This window comes from Nipponia nippon, unplaced genomic scaffold, assembly GCF_047370975.1.
Source record: "Nipponia nippon isolate SJK-2023a ecotype South Korea unplaced genomic scaffold, ASM4737097v1 scaffold_4, whole genome shotgun sequence".
Lineage (NCBI taxonomy): Eukaryota > Metazoa > Chordata > Aves > Pelecaniformes > Threskiornithidae > Nipponia > Nipponia nippon.
In genome coordinates, this window is record NW_028262358.1 from 106,832,715 (window position 1) to 106,858,527 (window position 25,813).

At 40.4% G+C, this 25,813-nt stretch overlaps 2 protein-coding genes across 9 annotated transcripts in view; one reads left to right on the plus strand and one right to left on the minus strand.

Moving 5' to 3' along the window:
• EIPR1 (EARP complex and GARP complex interacting protein 1) overlaps positions 1 to 11,512 on the minus strand; it is a 96,900-nt gene extending 85,388 nt beyond the window's left edge. For 3 of the 5 annotated variants that reach the window (XM_087774193.1, XM_087774192.1, XM_087774191.1), the window contains exon 1: positions 11,364 to 11,512. In XM_087774193.1, the coding sequence (XP_087630319.1) occupies positions 11,364 to 11,405 (42 nt within the window). In that variant the 5' untranslated portion in view covers positions 11,406 to 11,512. The remainder of the gene's footprint in view (positions 1 to 11,363) is intronic. The other 2 variants (XM_087774194.1, XM_087774196.1) reach the window with 1 other exon arrangement.
• Position 11,513: 1 nt separating this feature from the next.
• Positions 11,514 to 25,813, plus strand: part of TRAPPC12 (trafficking protein particle complex subunit 12) — a 56,797-nt gene continuing 42,497 nt past the window's right edge. For all 4 annotated transcript variants that reach the window (XR_015708121.1, XR_015708120.1, XM_087774189.1 and 1 more), the window contains exons 1-3: positions 11,514 to 11,607; positions 12,261 to 13,474; positions 18,046 to 18,162. Coding sequence is in view for 2 of the 4 variants with exons in the window: in XM_087774189.1 (XP_087630315.1) it covers positions 12,266 to 13,474; positions 18,046 to 18,162 (1,326 nt within the window). In the remaining 2 variants the exon portion in view is untranslated. The remainder of the gene's footprint in view (positions 11,608 to 12,260; positions 13,475 to 18,045; positions 18,163 to 25,813) is intronic.

Consider the following 25,813-nt stretch of genomic DNA (forward strand, 5'->3'; position numbering starts at 1 on the left):
TTTTTTTAATAGACCATTGTGGCCTGCTATAGTACAGTTAAAACTCAAGTACTCTTTTTTTTTTTTTTTTAACCTTCTACAACAAAGTGTGAATTCATACTGAAACAGAAATACAAAACTGAATAATCTACAGCAATGGTCACAATGAAGTTCAGTATGGGTCAGGAAGACAGAATCTAGTCAAGCAAACATAACAAACTGGCATTTTCATTTACTGCATCCTGAAGTACTTTAGAGAGCCATAAGTTACATACCTGGAGAAGAATAACCATATGCATGCATGGAAAAATAAAAATTAAAAAAGCATTCATAATGCATCATCTGTTCCCAAGATAGTACAGCTGCCACACTTTTAGTAGTGGAACCACAAATTCTATATCAACTTTGAACATGCTATACTTCTACCACAGCAGAAAGAAAGTAAACTAACCCCATAGTGAAGACCACCACCACCTTGGAGGAACAGAGATCAAAAAGAGAGGGGTAGGGGTAACAATGAGTCACTTAAAGCTGAGTGTAGGAGGTTTTACTAGAAAAGAAAACAAAAACATAAATTATTTGTTTAGTTTTATACATGATCGAAATTCTGTGTTAGCATTTCTCACTGGAGATGGAACATCTCAGATTTAAGATTTCACACCACCTCCCCACATGAAAATATGTAAGTAATGAATGATTAGAAAACTTTTTATGCTGCTGCTACTCCTATCATGGAAACTCTACTTTGAGAAGGGAGTTGGAATAGATGATCTCCAAAGGTCCCTTCAAACCTACATTAGATCCTATGAAGCTCTTGCGAAGTAATGCAAGCTGGTCACGCAATTTGCACAATTGTCATCAGCAGCAGAGCTGTACAGACTGTCGTGACAGCTCCTTTTGATGGGAGCTGACACAACATATTTCCATCCATACCTCCACTGCAGTCAGTTATGCACCCACTGGATGAATACACCTTACTTCTACAGTGCCGCTTGTTTGAATACAGCAGTTTGAGCAGAAACAGTGCTGACGTGTCCCTGATGTTTGCTTCAGAGAGGCGACACCACTATTGAAAGCTTAGCATCCCTTTACGCTCTTAGTTGAATCTGTGCCACAGAATTAAGTAATTTGCTAATCCACAACAAAAAAGAGAGTATTGGATCCCAGAACTGCTAGAGATTGATATCTAGTAAGCCTACAAATAAAATTGGCAATTAACAGACTCATGCTAGACTGCATTACCCTTATCAAAGACAAGGGTATAGATACATCTTCCTGACAAGACATAGAAAGGATACTCATCTGGGAAGACAAAAAGTAATATAAAATGAGTTTTAAAAAAATTAAAAGGAGTTGAATATTGATATCAATAAAGAATTATTGAAGAGTTTGAAAGAGTTCACATGAAGGCTCTAGAGACTTATTCCAATATATTTTTAAAAGATGAAATTTACACCAATATGAAGAAAGCCTTGCTACATCCCTCTGAAATAAGGCCAGATTAAAATTGCCTATTTGTGGGCAAATAAAATTGAAAGGAACAGTGTATCACCTATCACAAACTGGCTACCAGTTTGTAAGAACACCTGTGAAAATGATTCACGGAAGAAAGAACTGAGTTTGGAACCAGTCATGCACCTTTGTGAATCAGATTTTGAGTGCGCTGTGGGCAAAGGACAGAGATCCTGTTAATACGCAGGAGGCCGCCAAATTGTCTGATGAAGATATAGCAAAACATGTTTGAGAGGGAAATCAAAAAGCTGAGACATATTAGTTAACATCACATGTGATCCTCAACAGGTTTTCTCAGAAGAAAACAAAAAAACCAACAAAACCTGACTCGTAGGAAGCTAGTAGGATGTTTCCAGAAGTGCACAGGTTAGGTAACCAACCACGTAGTCCGGTTTCCATGAGACAAGAAAGAAAAATAACAAGGAACGTGACCAAATTTTTTTATGCAGTGATGGCAGGGAAAAGTTAAACCTGAGAAGAAAAACTGCCACAAACTGTAAGGAAATAAAGGCAGCCTTGAGCAAAGACTTGAGCAAGCTCCTACTCAAAAAAAAAAAAAAAACAAACCCAAAAAACAAAAAACACATACACCACACCACAGATGTACTCATCAGGAGAAACCCAGTCCCTGAAATGTTATTCCTGTCGGGCATACCTGCTTAACAGATCCTACTGCGTACATAGTAATTATGGTCAAAAGAATAACAGGCTCACACTGAATTAAGACACAGCTTTGACACCACGTAAGCTAGTTGCTCCCTTGTCTTAGGTCCTGAAATGCATTACATGTAAAGGAAAAGGAAAACAAAAACTTAATTGCAAGTCCACTGCAAAAATAGGTATTTATTTATGCAATGCAAAGGGCACGCAAAAACCTAGAATACAAGCATGAGAAACAGCAGTATAAAGATAAAGCAGAAGAAACAGCAATCCTTGTGCCAGAGTGCAGGGAAGACTAACTGGATGCTGGGCATCATGCCTACACCAAGCTCGGTGTGATGCTGGGCAAAGACCACCTTCTACCTTAGTGTGACAACTTAGACCACCTGCAGAATAATAAAAACTTCTGAGAGAAAGAAATAGAATAGAGCCTGCAGAGGGAAGGGACCTTGACAACAGCAAGAGATGACCCAGAGGAACACAATGACAAACCTCAAAAAGATAAAGAAGGTTGGTTTAAGGTAAGTGCTTTATGGAACCATAATGGATGGAATCTCTACACTTTGCTCCTAAGTTCTCCTGAAACTTTCCCTTCTCCACATCTTTTGAAATACCAGCCAAATACGCAAAATTACTTTTTTTATTAGACTGTTACTATTTAGGGCATTAATGGGCAAAGAAAAAAGGATCAGTACTACTTCAATACATATTTTGTCTTCCTGATGCATTGCACTGGTTTGGTATCAGCAAACAAGAAAACATACACCGACCCCAACATTTGAATATTTGCATGAAATGTAATACAATCAAAAGAATTTCTGCAACCCATGTATCATTTGAAATTCATACAATCAATCTGTACTAACAAGCAGTGAACTTGCAATACCAAATGTAAAGGACACAGTATTTGGCTTGCAGTCCCCAAATCTGAATTTAAAGTTCTTTGACCATCTGCTTATGCTCAAAACCAGAAATAATATACTGCTACTTGGGAGGGTGGGAGCAGAGAAGGGAAGGGGGAAAGGGCTGGCTTTGCTGATGCCTCATTCTGGAGGCAATACACAAGGGTTTTTTCCCCCACCTCTAAAGAAGCCCTAGGCTGATAATGTCATGAATATTATTTCTGCCTTCTGGCACAATTTCAATTTTCAAGTAGGTACACTTTGATCTTTACTTCGGTAGGACAGCCTTGTTTCCCCATCACAGTAGGAGACCCTCTATCATCAACTGTGATAAGCTGCAGTGACTCTTATCAGTGAAGAGGCTGGCAGCACACAAGCCCAGGTGACCTTTAGTGCTCTCAGACAGCTGCTTTCTCCAAGCCTTTCACAGCACAAGAATTCCCACCACTGACATATTTAGTGCACTGACCCTATTCCAAAGACTGACAGGTTCTGTAAACCCTCACAGCAACAAGAGCAACCTTCACACAAAGCCTTGCATAGCACAATCATCCTTAGAAACCTCGCTTTCACACTGTCACTGTTCATTTATCATGAACCATAATGGTAACAATCATCTTTTAATAGCTCCTTCAAGTTCACACAACTGTATCTTCATATTGTCATTAGTTTGTACCATACCTAATATTATCAAGATCTGCTAATTGCTTGAGGGTCCTAAAAGAAATAGTTTCCAATGATCCAGTTCATGCATAATGAAGTTCTTCGGGGGATTAGTTAAGAGAGTTTTGCCACTTATCTACTTTTTTGCCCTAGTAAAACTTTAAACCTAACACTATGTCAGATTGAAGTTCCACGAGAAGTCCTCCCAACTGAAATGCTGCCCTCGAAAAGGGTCCTGAAGAGAGAGGCAGAGAGGAAAAACAAGTGAGAGAATACGCACTCTGCCTGGGTTAAAATATACAGGGCTGTCACTCTTTTCTAAGATTACTTGTCTCATGAAAGAGGACTGAGACAAAAACTAGAAATTTCACCAACACATTATCATGCGGTTTCTAGAACTGATTCAATTTTCAAAATAAATCCTGCAAAATAAATCCTCTAAAGCTGTATCAAAATTATTATCTCCATTGTGTTTAGGCCATTCTCCCTCATCCCACAAGAGATCACAAAAGCTCTCCCAGGGAAGAGAACTCCACTGCCAGGAGCAGCTATAGGCTCCGCACCTGCTCCACTGTCATACTGGGATCTCAGCAAAGCCTGAGAGGCAACACAGGTTTCCCTGGGTACTGCACAAGTGACATTCAACTTCCTAAAAAGTCCCCTTTCCACCCTCCTGCTAATGGGCATTTGCCACCATCCATGAGTCAGTATAGAGATAAAGTGCTGGCCATTTTTCTCATTCAGCAGTATCTAAAGCCAGCTGGATGGCTTTCACCTCTGCAAACTGACTCGATTCACCTTCTCCTTCAGCAATTTCTGCAACTTGTCATACAGGACTCTAGACAGCAGTTTTCCACCTCCGATGCTTCCCCACAAGATGACAGGACCCATCAGTGAACAGGGCATATTACTTCTCATTTTCTGGTAGCTTATTATACAGTGGGGCCTCTTCAGCACGCGTCACCTCTGGCGATATTCTAAAATCTTTGCTTTCTCTGGCCAGTCCATGATCGCTTCCAAGATTCCTGGGCAACTGGGGTTTCCTATTCAAGCCCGTTGTGTGACCCACTTACTCCATGCAGCATCAGTTGCATGATGTGTAGAGGGGACCCTCCCTTTGAACATCCAGCCCAGCACCAGCAGTCGGGGTGCCAGGAGGAGCCGTGCTTCAGTACCAACCACTTCTGAAGCAGCTCGAACCCCTTCATATGCTGCCAATATCTCTTTTTCAGTTGGAGTATAGCCTTGGATCCTCTGTATTCCCAACTTCAAAACCCTAAGGGTTGACCTCGAGTCTCCCCTGGTCCTTTCTGCCAGAAGCTCCAGGTAGGGCTGTTCTCCCCGGCTGCAGTGTAGGGCACATTTCTTACACATTGTCCTGCCCAGACTGGCCCAAGGGCTACTGCATGGACTATCTCTTGTTTAACTTGTTCAAAGGCCTGTTGTTGCTCAGGGCCTCATTTGAAATTGTTCTTCTTCCAGGTCACTTGAAAGAGAAGGCTTACAATCAGACTATAACTTGGAATACGCATTCTCCAAAAACCCACGATGCCTAAGACAGCTTGTGTTTCCTTTTTGCTGGCCGGTGGAGACATAGCTGCTATCTTGTTGATCACATCCATTGGGATCTGACAACATCCATCTTGCCGTTGTATTCCTAAAAACTGGATCTCTTGTGCAGGTCCCTTGACCTTACTTTGTTTTATGGCAAAGCCGGCCTTCAGAAGGATTTGGACTATTTTCTTCCCTTTCTCAAAAACTTCTCCTGTGTTACCCCATATGACGATGTCATCAACGTATTGCAGGTGTTCCAGAGCTTCACCCTGTTCCAGTGCAGTCTGGATCAGTCCATGGCAAATGGTGGGGCTGTGTTTCCACCCCTGGGGCAGTCAATTCCAGGTGTACTGGGTGCTCCTCCAAGTGAAAGCAAACCGTGGCCTGCACTCTGCTGCCAAAGGGATTGAGAAAAACGCCTTAGCGACATCAGTTGTGGCGTACCACTTGGCTGCCTTTGACTCCAGTTCGTATTGAAGTTCTAGCATGTCTGGCATGGCGGTGTGACTTCATTCAGGCTGTGATCGTCTACTGTTAGTCTCCACTCTCTGTTAGACTTTTGCACAGGCCACACGGGGCTGTTAAAGGGTGAGCGAGTCTTGCTGATCACTCCTTGGCTCTCCAGTCGACGAATCAGCTGAGGGATGGGAATCGGGGAGTCTCGGTTGAGGTGATATTGCCACTGGTGCACGTTGTGGTAGCGACTGGCACCTGCTGTTCTTCAACCCTCAGCAACCCCACAACAGAAGGGTCCTCCAAGAGACCGGGCAGGGTAGACAGCTGTTTAATTTCCTCTGTCTCCAAGGCAGCTATACCAAAAGCCCCCCAGTACCCTTTTGGGTCCTTGAAATACCCTCTCTTGAGGCAGTCTAGGCAAGGATGCACAGAGCCTCTGGGCCGGTCGCAATGGGGTGCTGTTGCCACTCATTCCCAGTTAGGCTCACTTCAGCCTCCGATACAGTCAGCTGTTGGGATTCCCCCTGTCACTCCAGAAATATAGGTGGGTTTTGCCCCTCTATAGTTTGATGGCATTAGGGCACGCTGTGCACCGGTGTCCCCTAGAGCCTTCTACTCCTGTGGATCTGTTGTGCCAGGCCATCAAATCCATGCAGGCCAGTAAACCCAGTTGTCCCTTTCCTCCACCTGGCTGGAAGCAGGGCCCCTCTAGTCTTGGGCATAGTATTTGCTACTCACTTTTTGTAAATATGGGTCAGGAGTTCCTTCATTAAGATCAGGAGTAAGATCAGCCCTTCTACTCTGTCTGGGGAATGGCCCACTGGAGACTGGAGCAGGAATTTTCCTGGAAGAACCCCCTTTTGTGATTGTTTTTCCTTGCAGCTCACGTACCTGTGACTCCAGGGTCGAGGTAGATTTTCCATCCCGCCCTCCTCATGTCCTGTCCATGGTCACACAGGGAAAACCACAGGGTGGTCTGTGGTGTGTACCCACTATATCGTCTCTCTTGAGCAGAGGGTGCTTACTTCTAATGGCTGAGATACTGGTCCATACAGGTGGGGAGTAGGACATATCGTCTTTGAGTTGCTGGAACTCCCGGGACAGTTTTTTTGAACAGTTTTTCCACAGCTAAGATGCAGGCCCGTAGGGAGGAAGACAGAGTTTCTTCATATTGCCGGAGTTGGCCAGCCAATTCATTCACCATTTGTCCCTCACCATCTTTCTAGGTTATTACTGCCAGTGAGTTGGCACACAATGATGTTATGCTCCATACAAACTTCCACCACATGGGTCACGTGCCCTTGACTTCATCTGGATCTCTGGATAACTGCTCATTCTCCCAGTCATCATAAATCACCTCCAGCATGGCTAATTCCCTCAGATACTGGATACCTCTCTCCATGGTGGTCCACTTGCCTGGGTGACATATAACATCTTCCTTGAAGGGATACCTTTCCTCCATGCCTGACAGGAGTTTCTTCCAGAGGCTGAGGGTTTTTACCCCTTTTCCAATCGCTTTGTCAATGTCCCCTTCCCTAGAAAGGGATCCCAGCTGCTTGGCTTCCTTATCCTCTAATTCCAGGCTACTGGCCCTGTTATCCCAGCACTGGAGCAGCCAGGTGACGATGTGCTCACCTGGACTATGGCTGAAATCTTTTCTCGTATCTTGCAGTTCACGCAGGGATAGCGATCGAGTGGTTACTGTCTCATTTATGGGTTCTGCCTTTTCCTCCTCCTGTTCTCCTGATGGCCCTGGTTCATCTTTATCCCTCACTAAATGAGCTGATTTTCTTTTGTATTTCTTCTTGTGTATAGGGGCAACTGATACTAGCATGGGTTGTTTCTCTGGTTCAGGCATAGTGCCTGTTGCTGGGGCTGGAGTAACCACAGTGCCTGTCACCGGGGTAGATCTCTGGATGGTATTCTTAAATGGAACATGTAACATGCAGTAGGAGTATCTGGCATGCTGAAATTCAGCTCAGTATTGTGGTATCCCAAAAATCCATTAAATGTGCCAAACACATGTTCCATAATTATCACTCTCTGGCACAAGCAATGTTCCTCCTCCCTCCCCATGTGATGGGGATAGCTTCTGCACACTTTTAAACAAGCGAGATGTAAGCTGTCCCCCCAAGAATGACACTTGGCATTGCAATTGAGCCAAATACCTATCCTGGAAAGCACCCCTGCACACAGCTCATTTTCAGAGGTATAAGCATCATCCAGTCAACCATAAATTAAGGCCAATACAGTATTTTGAGATATTCAGTAGTGCTTACACGCCTTCTCAAAACATCACTGTTTAAACACTCAAAGAACAGGATGGGGAAAATTGTGAATCCCTGAAAATGAAGACTATTCAACACAGGGTAAACATACCACATACTCCAGGTTAGATAGTAAACACAGGTCAACTCTACACTGGACAAGGAAGAAGCATGTAATTTCACTGACAAAAAAATAGCATTTAGCGATACCCTCGAAACCCTATTTACCACATTCTCATAATTCAGGGTATTGGTAAAGTCTACCAAGGTTCCTTTTAGAAGAGCAGCCTTTCTGTATTGAAGTGTTCTGCAGCTACTGCTGTTGCCCCATATTCATCATCATGATCCACAGTTACATCACTCAATCCTCAATTCAAACAGCATCTCACATTTTCACTCACCACTCATTCCTCTGTGATTTTCTCATTTTCACTACAGTTGAATGATCAGAGCAACTATGGTGGGATATTGTCTTTAAAAAAAAAAAAAAAAAGAAAAATCTCGAAAATAATCACACACCCTAAAATTCAAATATTTTGTATGTCTGTACAATGGTTATACACCTCACAGACATGCTAAAGAGACAAAAAGACCACTCTGGGAAACAACATTTTTGGGGTTATATGAACGTTATAAACAGCACAAAAAGAAAGAGTTGCAACCATCTAGTAAATCAGGGGAAACTAATCAGGCCAAAAATTTAACTAATCATTCAGAAAACTGAATTCATCACTAGTTTTAATCCTGTTTTGCTGTTAGATACTTAGCTTCCCTCTTCCACCCCAGAAAACAAAACTATTTCTCAGTTACTTGGTAAAACTTTGCACAGTAGTTACACATGCCAAGTAATTATACACAGCTGTATAAGGGCTCAGGATTTGTATCTTTAATGTCCCTTCTCATGTGTCAGAATTGTGAGTGATATGGTTCTTCTAGGTAAGACTTCTCTGTTCCACTAAGCTGTTTTTGATGAAAACTGGATTCAGAAGAGATATATGTATTTGTTCATTATTCTAAGTTACCTTACTTAAGCCGATACATCAAAACACATTTTGCACATAAAAAGGAACATAAATTGTGCAGAAATAATTTTAAGTTAGTTGATGGATGGCACCCTAGGAGGAATCAGCTTTATTTTCTTATAAACCTGGCCACATCAGATCAGATGAAAGGCAAAGCTGCACAACTACATTTTCTCTGGCAGTGGCCAAAGACAGATTCTTATTGATTGCTGGAGCCACATATAGCCTCTTAGTCTGCAGTCCCTCGTGTAGCTTCTAGATGTCATGGTTTTGTGACATATAATTTTTATTCACAACAAGAGTAAGAAGGTCCCTCCCTCTTTTTAATACTTTATCATTTCAAATCTCAACTTTGAACAAGTTTGTCACAGAGATGAAGTAAAGATTGGAAATGACAACAACAATAAAAAACCCAAACACAAGAAACAACAGGAAAATTCTTTAAACCGGGATGAAAAAATCATCTGAAGGGATGCTTTCAGTCACAGTGCTTCTGACACACACTGGAAAGAAGCTGTAGTTGTGATGATGCAGCTAGCCATTATTATCTACCAGGCTTAAAAAGAATAACAGTCTTTCTTATTAGACCTGGAGATGCAAGTTGGAAGAACCACACCAGTTTTAGGTTTCAGTCTCTCCATCAGAGCCTTTTTCAGAAAGCACAGAGATGCATTTTGTTTTAAAGCCACACTGGCAGTTAATGGAGATCAGAAATAGAACCTTGAACTCTATGCTCCTTTTCTGACTTAGCCATAAACCATCTTTTCTTTCCCCACCTTCTCTCTAAGTGATCTGTATTAACTGTAATTCTCTGTGATTACAGCCACTCCCTTAGCCCTTTTACTTTATTCTCCCACCAGACAGCCCTGTTCCATACTTCGCAGAAGAAAAGAGATCTGTAGGAGATGTGTGATTTGGGGAGCTGGGGGGTCCAGGTCCATGGGGGTCCCAGACAGCACACAGGCTAGCTTCCCAAAATTTCTGGAAGACTTATTATATATGACCTAGTAGAAAGAAGCTATGAATTTTGTTAAGTACAGGATATATGTTCTATTCTGCAAAAGATATTTAAGTGTAAGTTTAAGTTTTATTAATTTTGAAGTACGAGTTACAGCCATCTCTTGCCAATCACAAAATGATAGCATATTATCAGACTTCAGTAGATTTAATATTTAGTGCAGGTGACTATTACACACTAGCTCCTATACAAGAGGAAAGCCAAACAAACATACAATTTGCTAAGGAGATCTATAGGTATAGTCAGGATTAGAGAGCACACAACTCAGTAACCAGGACACCCAAACCCGTTACAGACAACCTTCATATGTTACTTTTGATGAGCACTTTGGTAAAGATGCCTAAAAAAAAAAAGTGCATGTGTACATATTTATATTGCTACACCCACTGTAGAATGAAAACATTGCTCTGTGAACTGCAGAAGAAACACAGCGCCTCCTATTACTGCTATAATGACAACGATGATGAGCCAGCTGTTGCCAAAGAGAACATGTCACAGCTGAGTGTAACCCTTATTGTGGAAAAGAACCATAAATTAGGGTCCCTCTCACCCATGCAGCTGCCTACCTGTTTATTTTCCCAGAACTTTTAGAAACTTTATTAGACACAAGACTCATGTTCCTCTACGAAGATGATCAATAAGTTCCTAAGTCAGACAGTCCAACAACAGTCCCATTTCCTTATTGCCATAAATATGACAGACAGGTTTGTGCTATGGGACAAATGCACAGACATGGAACCCACAGCAAGGGATCCCACAAAAATCAAGTAGCTTTACAGGTGTGTATAACTAACAGACATTTGCAACTTATCAGAAACAGTTTCATGCCCTCTCCTCACAAAAGCTTTTTTTTTTTTTTTTTTTAAATTTCTGAAAAGGAAGAAGCAACTATAAGAATCTCTTTGAGACTCCCGGTATTTTCCTACCACCCCAGAGCAAGACAAAGGCTTCTCCAGGGGTGGACTAGGGACTGGTGACAGGGCAGGAGCCCCCCCAGCCAGGCTGCGCTCGACCATGAGGGAAACAACCCCTGCCCCCACACTGACGCACCTGCCCCGGGAACAGCAAGTGCTGGAGCAGGGACCCAGCTCCTGCCCCGTGCTCAGCCACCTTTCAAAAGCCCAACGCGGCGGCCATGTGCCAAGGACCACCAAAAGCCACCGGTACCGGCCCAGGGGGGCGAGGGGACGCCGGTCTCCCCGCGAGCGGGCCCCACAGCCCGCCCCGGCTCTCCCCTGCCCCACCACACACACCCGGCCCCGCAGCCACCGCCTTCCCGGCGACAGGACCAACACCTGCCAGCTCTCCGTAAGTCTGCCCCAGCGCCCACCTGGAACTCCAGCCCGTAAATCACCGGCGCATCGTCCTCCATCGCGGCCCCGCAGCACGGCACACCCCGCTGCCCGCCGGCCTTTCTGGCCCTCGGCGCTGCCCGTTGCTGGCCGCTTCCGGGCGGTGCGTTTGCCCATGCGCATTCCCGCCCGCCCCGCGGCGCAGGCGCGGTGGGGAGCGGCGCTCGGCGCGGTGGCGGAGCGGGGGTGGCCTGGCGGGGCCGTCGCCGTCGCGGCGCGGAGGTGAGGCGAGAGGAGGCGAGGGCGGCCTGCGCGGCTCTTGCGCCGGCCGAGGGGCGCCCAGGTGGGCGGGCGCTGAGGCCACCTTGGGGCCCCGGCGCGGAGGGAGAGCGGCGGGGCCCCCCCGGGCTGCGCCAGGCGGGGGCTGTGGGGGGAGGCCGCGCCCACCCCCGCCACGGGGCCGTCAGGGCCGGCGGGACCCGGCGGTGGCGCTGGAGGCAGGGCCGATCCCCGGGAGCCCGGGGCCGCGGCGGCGGGGGGGATGGAAGCAGCGCCGGCCTCCGGCCGGGCAGCCTGCGGTGGTGACGGCGTGAGGCCGTTGCGATTGAGCCCACCCTTTCCTTCTCGTAAACGGGGACCGAGCTCGTCTTTGGGAGCAGAAACGCAAATATCGTTTTGTCTGTGTTCAGTGGGAGGCATTTGCTTTTTAATCCCAGTATTTTTGCGACTTGCAAAAATGATAAAGAGAAAGCCTTTTTCATGATTAATTTATTCTGTGAGTAGATGTTGGATGGAAGCTATCAAGTAGTGAAATGACTATATTTTTGAAGCAAGAATTTCAGTGTTTGTATGATACTTAGGAGTTTCAGGGTGGCACCTGAGCCACCTGAGTAATAAAACTAATTCTTGTTTTGGTGGGGATTTTTCCTCTTCAGCTACTATGGAGAATAATGAAAGTAACGCTAAGGATGTGAAGAGTGTCTCAGATGAAGATGACAGCGGAGACATAGTTCAACAGAAAACTCAGGAAGAAATACTCTTTCATGAGGAAACCATTGATCTTGGTGGAGATGAATTTGAGTCTGAAGGGAATGAAACTGTATCAGAAGATTCAAATAACTTTGTAGATAAACTTAATGAACAAATGATGGAGAGTGTCATTATTTCAGATTCTCCAAACAACAGTGAAGATGACACAGGTGAACTTGGTTGTTTGCAAGAGATTGTAGAACAAATGGAAGCTAAAGATAATCAAAAAACACAAGCAGAAGTGGATAAAGAATTTTTAAGTAATGAGAGTGAAACTGAACATGAAGAAACACCCAAAGACATTTCTGAGATTGGAACAGATGATCAGGCATCTTTAAAGGAAGAATCCATTCAGGAAGCAGTGAAGGAGGAGCCAAAGTTGGGAAACAATGTTCCTGTTGATACAAAACCAAATAATATTGATGAAAGCAAACCTGAGGACCAGATATCGTCACCCAGTGCTAGCAAACCGTCTCCTGAGGCTGAGCCTATTCCTGTGTGTACCATCTTCAGCCAAGCAAACAATGCTAATACCCAGCCACAGTTGTTTCTGCCTGACGGTTTTGAGCCTCAGATGGTAAAATCTCCCAGTTTTAGCAGTATAATTGAGACTCCAGTGAAGTCTAATCCACAGGTGGTTCAACCAAGTCCTAGTCTAAGCAAGTTCTTTGGCGACACTGTTAACACTAATACTTTAGCTTCTGATTTTTTTGATTCATTTACCACATCCAATTTTATATCTGTTAGTAACCCCAATGCAAGCTCTTCAGTTCCAGAACAAATGTCCTCTCTTTCTAATGATGGAGACAGTTCTTGTGCTTCATCTAACCCTACTTTCTCTGCAGAAAATGGAAGACCTGAAGCAGGTGGTCCTCCGTCATCTCTAGAAATAACTCAATCCCCCAAGCCCTTCTCACAAATCCAAGCTGTTTTTGCTGGGAGTGATGACCCATTTGCCACAGCCTTAAATATGAGTGAACTAGATAGAAGAAATGATGCTTGGCTTCCTAGTGAGGAAACCAGGAATGTTCTAATTTCAGTTGCCACACAACAATACAGCACCGTCTTCATAGATAAAGAGAATCTCACCATGCCTGGATTAAAATTTGATAATATCCAGGTAAGAGTCTATTGTTGTATCTTAGTGTATGATTATATTTTAGAAATATTGTATTAGAGCTATCCAATAATCTGTATATCATAGTGCTTCATATTGTTGCTGATGGTCACCTTGTGTATATTACTTCAATCCTTATTAGAAAATTTGATGTCACTGCCTACTCATACGTGAAGGGGCTAAAACCAGATCTGATTTATTCATAGTAAAATTTGTTGGGTACGTTGAAAACCAGTGTTGACAGTTTCCATAGAATCCAAAGCTGGTTATATTTTTAATTAGTTTCAGTTAGTTTCTGGTCCTCCTAGTTAGTAAGATAGTGCTCACATTTGGAATATATACAAAATCAGTATTCAGACTTTGTAGTACAGCAAGCAGACAGCTTGCTTTCCCTGTGGAATTCACTGTTGCAACCAAGTGGGAAATTTCATTTTTCACTGATGTTCACAGTGCTCTTAATAATGTTAACACTGACTGAAATCGCATCATCTGTATCTTCCCTAAGCAGTGGAAAAGTATAACCTGTAGGAAAGATTGAGTGCTGGAGCAAGCTACTGGGAAGGGATAACCCCAAAATTAAAGGGAAAACTCCAGATGAGATCGTGAAGGGAAAAACATAGTAGTGGAAACCCATTTCCTTCTCTTCTGTCAGAGTTCCCAACTAGTGAGAAGGCATAGTGTTTTTTCAGAATCTGAGAAACTTCACTCGGATCTATTCAGTATTTCTCATGAAGCAATTTTATCCTGGATGCTCAGCCAAGGCTAACTATTGTAATGTAATTTTTTTTGTTGAAATAGGCTAATCCTACTTTTCATATCTGTGTCTCTGGGTAATAGAATTGTTGTCTAGAAGGATGGTGTTGAGGTTTTGGATACTTTCATCCTCTGCAGCAACTTCCCAATCTGCAGGAACTATCAGAAAAGTTTCTGGAATGAATCAGGTCCAAATTTGTAGCTGAATTATCTCACAAACCTTAGGTTTCTGTCACAAGCAACAAATGATACCAGTTTTAGACAAATGCCGTGCTTCTGCTACTTCTTGGGTTAGCTTTATCTTAAAACAATTGTTTGTTGTCACAGAGCCCAGTAATCAGTGTGGAAGAAAACACTGTAATAAGAAGCTACACCTTCTCCACTCCTCCAAAAAAAAAATGGAAGGGTCTTTCCCACCTTCCCCAAAGAATCCCTTAGACCTTGATGAATAATTCAAGAGTGTGTATTATTTCTTTCCTGACAGCTAATGGGATGGACAGCAGGGATGATCCCTTCTGCAGGCCCCAAGGATGAGGTCCTCCTTACTGCAGGCCTCCTTTTTTACAATAGCTCTGTCTCCCCTTCCTCAGTCCAGTCAAGGATTCAAAACTATTTTGTGCTGGTGATTCCCTGAATCTGGGCACGTGAATATATACAGATCTATCATTTAGTACATAATTGAAAGAAGACGTTATGGCAATGTGCATGTGATGTATTTCTACAGTAAGACCTGATGTAAAATCATCAATGGAATTAAAGGGGATTCCTGCTGCTTTCTTCATTGGTTATAATTTGTAAGCAGTCACATAGCCATGTCAGCAGGGACAAGTTTTGAAGTGCTTTATGTTTATACAACTCTCCTCACTTCCAGTTACGGGTTTTCAGTGGCCTGAGTGCACACCTTGACTTACCTGGTATCCCCTAGTTTGGTATCATTGTTCCATACGTTGCTGGTATTGCAAATTGTGTATTTAACTGAAACTGTAATTGTAAAGTACTTGAAATGTCAACTGAAACATTGGGAAGCATGTTTTCAATGTTAAATCAGCTTCCAGCAGCGTTCATTAAAGCTTTGGTATGAATACTTTGCTAATGCTAAATGTTAATGCAAGATGTTAAACCAGGCTGCGTGCAGTTGACAAAGAAGTTAGTTGAAAAGTGCATTTACAGTGAACTGTAAGTGTGCTTCAGGGAAGGACTGAAATTTTATATGACGTATAATGAAGAGCTCAGTACTTTTTTTTTTTCACTGTTCACGCAGAAAGTGTTTGTTCTTACTGCAAGTGTGTTGTCTTAAAAGTTAAGTGGATAAATCACACCAAGAAAAATACACAATGTTCTCAATTTCAACTGCATGCTACTTTTTGCTGATCATTCAAGAAACATTATTTTTTAGCCTATCTTGGATTGCGTATGGTACAGATTATCTGAACCTGTGCTCTCTTAAGCATGGGAACAAGCTAGAGCACTGCTTTTTATGCTTTTTCCATTATCCCTTTCTTCATTAGTTAATGTCTGCTGTCATGATGTCCTTTGTTTCATTACATTCATTTGTAATGTTTCTTCCTCCAAAGTACTGTTGCGGGGGGTGTTACAAATTCTTTTGGATTTATGTTATTTTGCACACAATGTCTTTTCTTAACCCTTCAGACTCTTCTGTCTGAAAGATGGAAATCTGGTTTATTCATAAGATAGGTGACAGCATCAGAGGTAACAATTTTCCATGTAGTGAAACAGTAGTTGCAGTCTGATTCCTCAAGAAACTAGACAGAAAACAGAAACATATTTCCAATCGCTGACCATGAGGAAAGTGCAAACAGTTAATATCAGTTATCTTCATCATAGGTAAGCTTTACTGTGTTCTATGCAGCTCACTTTTTTTTAGGCAAAAGGCCTTGTGGCTTGCTTTCTGCGCTCTGTGCTAACAGCTTCCTGCCTCAGTTCTTCAAGTGAATGTTTTTGTATTTCTTTAGAGTGATATTTGCAAATATTCCTTTGTATGCTTATATTTTTGCATAGTCACTTTGTGCTTTAACACCTTAAATATTGCATACTGTTCTAGTTAACACAGATCTGAAAGGACATAATGAAATACAAACAAATTGGAGAGAGAGGAGGTGTGGTGAGGAGCGCAGAGGTTCTCTCTTGTGAGTGGTAGCTAAAAGGAAGAGGACCTTTTGACTTACAAGAGCAGTCATGATCTAAAATTCATAAAAGCATTAAGGTAAATAGAGGATTATGATTCGCTGTTTTTTATGGCAAAAGAACTGATGAGTAATAAGCATAGCAAAAGGAGTTACTGTTCTGCAGCCCATGTAACTGGTTTTAATTTGTAGAATTCATTGCCCTCAGATTTACTTTTGTTGAGAAAAACAGACCAAAAAATGAGCAAGACAAATGTCATGGGAGGCATGTCTATCAGTGGGTGTTTAAAAATAGTAGGCAAATATGTCCCCTGGCACAGGTGGACCATAAAGTTCTGGCTGCTTTAAGCTGGGAAAGACCACTATGAAGTTATTCTGTTTCTTACACTGTTTCTGTGAACGTCTGCTATTCACTGACGGGATGGTGAACCAGACAGATCTCTACTCTGGCTGAATGTGGGTTATAAATTGCTTTCTGTTTAAAAACAAAAATATAAGTATATTGTTAATATATTGCTGATAATTTTCCTTCTTTTCAGATGTTTGCTTTTCTAGATTATAAATGCATAAAAACATAAGATTGGCAAAAATCTTACAGAGATAATTTCTGTACCTGCTTTTGGCACATGGTGACTTCTGACACTGTAGGGGATTCTCTTGTATACAGTAATGTGTACAGTCCCAACGACTAGGACGCCCCCACACCCTGGCCTACACTCTGTATTGACAGACATGGTACCTGAAGAGTGTGCAGACAGCAGCAGCACAGTTTTCAACATCTGTCAGTGTGTGGTCCACAGTTTTTCAATAGCTGCTTGACGTTAAGCTTGAATTTCTTGATTACCTTTTGAAAATCTCTAGTACACAGCACCACAAGGATGTCCGCCAACAGCCGGGAAGGTACAGAAATCGATAGTTGAACAAAGATTAGAAGGGGAAATTGAGGCACAGAGAGTGCTATATACAGAGTTATTCAGTTTATTGCTAGCAAAGCTGGAAATACAACCTGGATTTGGGCACTCTTCCTCTTAGCTGCTCCATGACATAAAATGTAGCATTGGTCTTGTCTAGCTTTAGAAATCTGTTTCAAAAGTCTGTCTCAACTAGTCTCATGTCTTCAAATTACTGAGCTCAGATAACCCAATTTCTCTGACTGATTCCTGCAGTTAATTCTTTTGAAATTAAGAATACTTGTTGAGGGGTTGCTGTTGACTTGGTTTTATGATCTCAAAGTTTATTTTCTGTGGATACTTAAGGCTAGCCAATCATGACCATGTTTATCTTCAGTCAGTAGATTGCGCTTTTCAACATTAATATCCATTATAAAAACCTGTAAACTTACTGTGTTTTGTAAGATCTTTGAAGAGTATTTTGTAAAGTCTTTGAAGGATAATAATATGAGAAGCAAATAAGCCTGAATGTTTCTATGCTAACTGAAACCTAAACATTGAAAAAAGAATATAGCAAATAATTTGGAGTAAATCTAGAAGCTTTCATTAAAAGGCTGTAAACATATATGCATTTATATTTATTTCACACAAAAAGTACTGGAAAAACAAGCATTTCTGAAAGGGAAAAAATATATTGCTCAGCTTTAATTCAACATTTTATTTTGCAGAAATAATGTTTAAAGGTGTCTTGTTATGTTTCTTCTTTTTCTCTTCCATGAACACCAAGGGAGATGCAGTAAAAGACTTAATGCTTCGCTTCTTGGGGGAGCAAGCTGGAGTGAAGAGACAAGTTTTAAATGCCAACTCTGTAGAACAGTCATTTGTAGGCTTGAAACAGCTAATTGTAAGTAACGATCTTCATAATTCAACATATATTAAATACCATGCTTCCCTCAAGATAATTGGGAGCTACTGACTGTGAGGATAAACTAAAAAAAGCCCCTGCATATGAGTCTATTCATGATCCTGCAAAAGTACTAGCCAAAGTCCAGTAGTTTTTAGTGGGAATGACACTGGGTTTTAAATATTCGGTTTTAAATGATGTAGTAAACATTTTTTTATATGCAAAAGTTAGAAAAAAGGTAATTTTAAGTTACTGTGGATTTTATCAGCTGCTAATTTTTATCTAATGTAAATGGTTGCAAAACAGATTTTAATGGCTTCTTTGTTTATCTGCATATGTATTATTTATGTTTTCACCTCAGTGTTTTACAAAAGATAAAGACATACCAGTTGTTGTAAATGGTAAGCAAAGCTGATGTGATAATTTCAACTGCCTTAATTTTTTATTTTGGTGCAGGAAAACTAAACTAAATGACTTCCAAATGAAAACTTGTTTTTCTCTAAGTTAAAATCCTTTCCTTAACGTAAATATTTCAGACCTGCAAGTAGTTGCATCTAGCAGCCTTGTGAATCGTGTCTTGTTCTTTCAACTGTTGTGTTCCTGTATGAAACTCATTACTATTACATGACTGAGCCTTACTTAATCTGTTGAAATGTCAAAATATTTTAGGCTTATTTTATTTTTGAAGAAATGGATGAAAAATTGCTAAGGAAAAGCAGTGAGGAATTATGAGGGTTAGGACAGTCTGTATTTAGTATTTAACGTCTTAATTTAATTGTGTTTCATTACATGTAAAGCTCCAGACGAGACTTTTTGTCATGTTAGGAAAACTCTAGTTTGTCTCCTCAAGTGTTGTTAAAGGAATTCAGGGGTAATTTTTGAAACTAAACTTGAAAAAACAGATTGTGATCTCCATCCTGGAAATAGATATTTTTCTGTTCATCTCAGTGTTTTGCTTAACTTGAGAGTTTGGAGGGGAAGAAAAAAATCTTAATAAGAAATCTTGTCCCTGTCAGTGTCTAAGTAGGAAAAGCCTTTTTCCACACTTCCTTTCCCTCTTCCAGAAGAGGAGTTTTAACATATGGGAAATATTTTTCTATTTGGCCTGGTAGCTGTGTCCATGAAAAATGTTATTCTGTGCTGCTGACCATCTTGTACCTTAAATACAGTGCTGCCACTGATACTGTTTTAGCTTTGAGTGTGTTCTTAAGCTTCTGAAGACCAGCGTTAAGGCTTCTAGAATCAAAGCAGAGAAAATAAGAAGGCAATCTGCAGCTGTCAGATTTTTTGCTACCTGTAGCAGATTTTTTTTAAAAACTTGTCTTATTAGAAGGGTTTTTTTTGATAAAATTGCAGCCATTCAGCCAAAATCAGGATGTTCTTCAGTTTTCAAGGCTTCCAGTCATTAGCTGTTGGTTGTTCGTGAGTATGCAATGTAACTATTTCTCAGTTTTGTTTGCAGAACTCTGGGTTTTTTTATGATAAGAATTAATTTTTTTTTTCCTTGCAAACATTGCTGATTTTTTTCTGAAATTCTTAATATGGAAAATTTATTTCTGAGTGACAACAGTCCTAAAGGTAAAAGGTATTTCAGATTTAGAAACATTAAAATACCATGCTAGATTATATTAGTTAAAAAGATGTGTGCTTTTTACAAACACAGTAGGCCAGAATGACATAGAATAAGTGCTCCGTTACCAACCTCCAATTTTACTTTCTTTATGAGTGAACTCCTGACCAAACATGTTCAGGGACTATATCTTTTCACACAAAGAGCCACTTACAGGGAATATTTACATTAACATCTGGATAAAAACTGATAAAAGGTGGGAATATTGCTATGCAGTTTCCATAAAGTTAAGATTTTTTCCTTAGGTGTTTGTTTGGTATCCATGTGAACTACACATGAACATGAGAATTAATGAGATTGTTTCAGTCACGCAGTTCAATCCCTTGCAGCAATGGACAGCCACCTAAAAGTCTAGTTCAAAGGGGTCCATAATACAGAAGAGAAATGCATAGAATTAGGATAGACTTCAGCTTCAGACTGATACCTGTTATTTAGGTGTTTACATGTAAGCCCATGTCTGAACTCTTAAGTCAAAAGAGATCAAATCAGTACAGTTACTGATCAGATCTAAATTTATATGTGTGAATCTGGGATCCCATCTAAAAGTCTCAAGAACTATCACATGCTGTAGGAAGGCACCAGTGGCAGCTGAAACAAAAAGTGAATGTTAAGTCCTGTTAAGAAGAAGTTTGTTAGGTTAAAGTTCTCAGATGATCTTGGGTGAGCTCCAGCTTATGGGAAGGAAAGAAAAGAAAAAAAAAATCAAGGCAGTATTCCAAGCCTATCTGCTCCAGAGGAAGATGCTTCATTTGTATGTGGTTACTGTTTTAATGCTGTGTGAATGGGAAAAGCAAGCTAAATGGCTCATCTGTATCCCAAATCTTCATACCATAGGTCTTCAGCTGCAACTCTGGAGATCCTCTATTCTACCATACAATTGCTTCTGTTAGCCTATTTGGCTGTTTTAACAAATACAGATACATTGCTACTGCTTTCAAAGGATGTTCCAGGACTTCATTCCTTTGGTGGTTAATCAAAGGAATTATAATCAATCCTCTCTCAAAAATTTTTTTCTAATCAAAGATAGAGTTGCTTACAACAATTTTAAGTGTTTTGATCTCATGTTACTTTTTAAGTCATTTTCTCTTCTCAATATTTGCTTCCTCTCCCCTGCTGCTTTGTAGACAGCAGTGACATTTCCACTTCTCAGATTTTCTTTTTAAAGGCAAAAATAACTCTTCTAGTCATCTCATCATGGATGTCTTCATAATCATCCTAGGAGCTCTTCTCAGAATCTCTTCTAATTGAAGCTAACATCTTTTTATTATCACTGTCTAGAACTCAACACATTGTATTGTGAGTTACATAACTTTCTATGTTAATAATTGTATTTTACCTTTTCTGTTATTCTGATACTGTAAATCATGGATCCCTGTTTAGTGATGTGGTCCTTACATGTATTGACAATAGTTCCTAGATTACATCTGCAAATGCAGATACCGGCTCTGTTCACTGGGGTCACAAAAGAATAACTTAAACGGGATTGATTCCAGTGTACATCCTTGAGTAGTAACTTCTCACCTTATAAAAGTTCCACTAAAAAACATTTACTTGTACAAGTTAAAAGACAGTTCTGTGGGTAAGTTGAAGTTAGTACTCACAGCAAAGAATGTTGGAGACTGAAGTCCTTTTTGGGGAATCGTAGTGCAAACAGTCTGCAAAAGTTTCCTCACTACAATTAGTTGTCAGAAAACAAATGTTATCAAGAAGGTGGTAAGCTGAACTTCCAAAGGTGCACCTTTTCTGATGAGACCACCAACAGCAGCATCGTTTCTAAGACAAATAGGTGTTCACCAGGAACTGAACTCAGATTGTTAAACTCAGCTAACAAAATTGTTTGTTTAGCATGAATTTGGTCTCTAGTTGATTTGAGTGAGACTTGTGTCAGTAGCCCAAAGGTGGATAGTTGGTTTATTGAACAACTGTACTTTCACATTTTAAATTTCTGCTATGGAATGGGTAACAGTGAATTGGAAATGCTTTACTGGTATGGTGATGGTGGAGAGGTTGTGCAGTTGAACTCGTTTTACAACTATGAGGCTTTTAAGAGATATAGGAGTGCTGGAGCAGTCCAGCAAAGTAGTTCTATAAATCTATGTGCTTATCATTCAGGTGACAACTTATAAATAGAGTTACACATCTGTAGAGCCTAAATGTTTATATTTTTAAACTGAAAACAGAAAATCTGAGTTTTCAGTTTCTGAAAAGTTTTATTAATCTGGTATAGGAACATGCATTTGCCCCTAGAGCACATAAATGTAAGCAAGAGCTTGTCTTCACAGTGTTGCTTTGTTTTACAGCAGCAAATAAAAATTATACATAGAAGGTGCAAGCTGCAATTATGTTGGTTCCTGTTATTCCATATTTTAGGTTAATTGTTTACCCTCATTTGAACAAATAGCACAGTATTTCTTACTAAAGACCTTTCTGATATTTTGAGTAGTAAGGTGTTCGCAGCCGTAGAAAAATTATGTCTTTGATAGTTGTCATACCTGAAAAACAGCTACTATATCTTGCCACTATAAATGCGCAAAGTTTGCTCTAAGCATGCAATCATTTCTTCAAGCTACTAGACCAGGAAAGGGTTACTAACTACATTTTCTTAACTGATGTGAAAGTACTCTACCAATGTAATTTACGGGGGGAAAAAATGTCATAGCTACTGGAGGAGGACATTTTAATCACTTTAATGGTGTTACATGTAGAGTTAATGACTCCCTTTGAGTCTACTTCAGAAAAAAAAATCATATACTGTTACTTTGGCACGTGATTAATGTTGTGCTCTTACATATATTTTCAAATATAACAAACTTGGATACAGTGGTATGGCATACATATTCACTTTAATAAGTTAGAAATTATCCTTAAAATGGGGGGGGGAGGGTCCTTTATTTCTAAATTGGTGAGCAATTGCCAACGTTTTTGTAACTGATTTGAGAGAAGATGGGAGACACAAGTAGCACAAACAGTAACTGGGGGCTTGTGGGGGAGGTTGCATTTCTACACTAAAAAACATCAATTTATTGGATAAAATTTCAGTGGCTTACCTCCGAGTCAAAATTGATTTTGTTGGGACTGAATAATGTTATAAATTCTCTTCGTGTATCAGGTGAGTTCCCTTTTCATTGAACACGTTTTCTCTAGATGTCCAGTCTGCATGACTCTGCTTGACAGAAGAATTCTACCTGGATGTTATCCATATTTGTTTCATTACATGAGCTTCACTGCTTTCATTCAGGAAAACAATGTACAGTATTGTATACAAAGGACAAATATGAACACTTCTGCAATCATGTCTAAGATATTTGTTCGACCGTAATTAAAATATCAAGCAAAATCGACCTGCACACAAGGAGACTTCCAAGGAGCAGTTATGCATGTCAGACTGTGGTACTCAGCAATTCAGTAGTATTTTTTCAGTCCAGATCAGTGAATATCTTCATAATAGAATGAAAACACAGTCTTTCAGATACAGTGAAAACTCTGATAATTAAAGTTCTTATGACACTTTATTAGAAAAGGAAGAAATGTAAAAAATATTTTTCCAGACAGACTACATTTGTGGCTTGTATTGGGTCACTTTACTCAATGGGAAGTTGTCTTCATTTCTGAATCTAAAAAATATAACATCTTCAGTGCTATTCTTGTATTTGAACTAATAACATTCTAGTTTTAGTCACTTTTCTACCCTACATCCTATTCCTTCATCCCTCTTTGTAGAAAATAGGCTTATTGAAGGCATTGGGATGTACTGAATATCTCAGTTACTTTTAACTTTGACCAAATGGACTAGAAGCATTACGGGGTCTTTAGATGTGGATTTATAAGAATTTATAACTCATATTTTTGACTCCATTTCAGATGGTTTTTAGGCTGTTGCCTTTTATTGCTTTTAATAAAAGGGGATCACGATAGCTTTAGTCAGGTTCTTATTTTGAAAATGGTGGAGTGTAAGTCAGTAAAATGAGGAGGTGAGAGCTGATTACCTTACACTGTCATTTTTATCTCTTAAAGCTTGAGATACAGTATTTGGTTAGGTTGGAGGTGCGATCGAAAGAAGCAATAAGATAATAAACATACTGTATTTGTCCCAAAAAAGTCATGTCAGATTTGTGTGCAAGGTAGCCTCCCATTGAAGAGAGAAAAAAAGGGGGGGAGGGGGAGGGGAGCAGCTCTGTAACACACAAGTGAGTCACCTCAAACTACATTAAACTTTTAGTTCCTCTGCAGGGTAATACCTTGGCAAAGTCCCGGCACTACTGTCTACTTTTTCTGTTTAAACTTAGAGTCATTGTATTCAAATCTCAGACAACTTAAGAAGTGTAATGAAAAGATAAAAAATTATTGGGCTGGTTCTGTCATTCTTAAAGAAAAAAAAAAAATCCTTTTTATTTGAAACCTGTTCTACTATGCAGTTTCCCCATCTGTATCTAAACCTCCCCCAGGACCTCTTCTGATTTTGTGAAGAAGAGAGAAGTTCTGCAAGGAATAGTGCAATCACATTGTCTGTTGGGTGGCTAATCTGCTTGTCCTAGCTTTGGAGTGTGTACAGCAGTCAGTACTGAAATGTTTTGTTTCGTTTTTCTTTTTTTAATTTTTGGTTATCTTATATGGACCCAAAAATCCCTTCACAAGTTAAACATCTGGACTAGTAGTATGTAAAAAAGCACAGAAATTATACAGGCTGGTGGCTTTCATGAAAAGAACAACTGCTCCATATTTTTTGTGAAAAAAAGATTTGCTGATGTCATGTGTGGAGAGAAATTCTCTTCTGCCAGGCTGATACTATGTTAGTGAATTATTTGGCAATAATATTTGGTTGACGGTGTTTTCTCTAGGAGAAAATAATGTTTTCACACAATAGTTGCTGGAGGACCATGTCCCGATCATCATGGAATAATTATTTTATTCTTTGAGAACATCCTTCAGTATTTTTGCTGCTGTATCTGAAGCTGTAGTATCTATATTTGCTTTGAGCCTCTACTTAGGACTTACAAACAAAATTCATCCCTATTTCTTTCTGGAATAAGGGACCTGGGTTGTAAGGACTATGTCACTGTAGGCCATGGAAAGTGTGAAAGTGACTGATGTGCAAGGTTTTGAGGGGTGTTTTGAAATAACTGGATAAAGATTTCTGGTGGGATGGCAACTCTGGCAACTATAAGTCTGGTACAATTTGCCAGAGACAATGATGTGTCCTACTAATTTCAAATTAAGTTACACTGCCAGAAGCCTTCTATTAAGCTTCCACAGAGAATTATGCTCCATGACCAGCAGGCAGCTCTAATTTTGAAATCGTGATGAATATTTTGTTTCATTTTGCAGCAAAGACTGTTTTTATGATGGTGGTCAGACTTGCTTCTCCTGGCTGTCTTGTTCTATAAAGAAAAAGTATTTTTTGTCCGTGCCTGAAATAGAATTCTAAAAATTGTAGCACCTAAGTTTGTCATACATGTTCCATTATTATTTTTGGATCCAAACTCTTACTTGGGAAGAAAAGTTGAACAGTTTTAGCATCTGTGTCTGCTTCTGTTCTAAGGATAATAAGAAATTAATTTGTCTCTGCAGAAGAGGAATAAATTCCAGGTAATCCATGTTAGTGTCTTTCTGCTTTTTGAAGCTGCTACAGATATATGTTAAGGATGTTATAAATGCATTATCAATTCCTGCTCTTCCATAAGAGTATAGATGTCTGAGAAGCTGCTATGCTGCTTCGTGGTCTTGCTGTCATCCGACTTCTGCATTTCCAGTGGAACTCAAATTTTTATCTGGGATTTGACAGTGCAGCGGGGAGGGATGAGGTGGTCAGTGCACAGTGATCTCTGTAGTGGCCTCTTGAACTATATGGCTGCAAAATGGGGGCCAGAGAGTATGAAAACTCTTCAGCTGTTACTACTAGTTTTTCTGTGTAACTTTGCTGTATTGACATGTTTTCTAAACTCTAAACATTGGAGGTAATTTAGTAAAATACTAATTCAAGGTGAGTACCTGAACTTCGCAAGCACTGATATAAATATATTC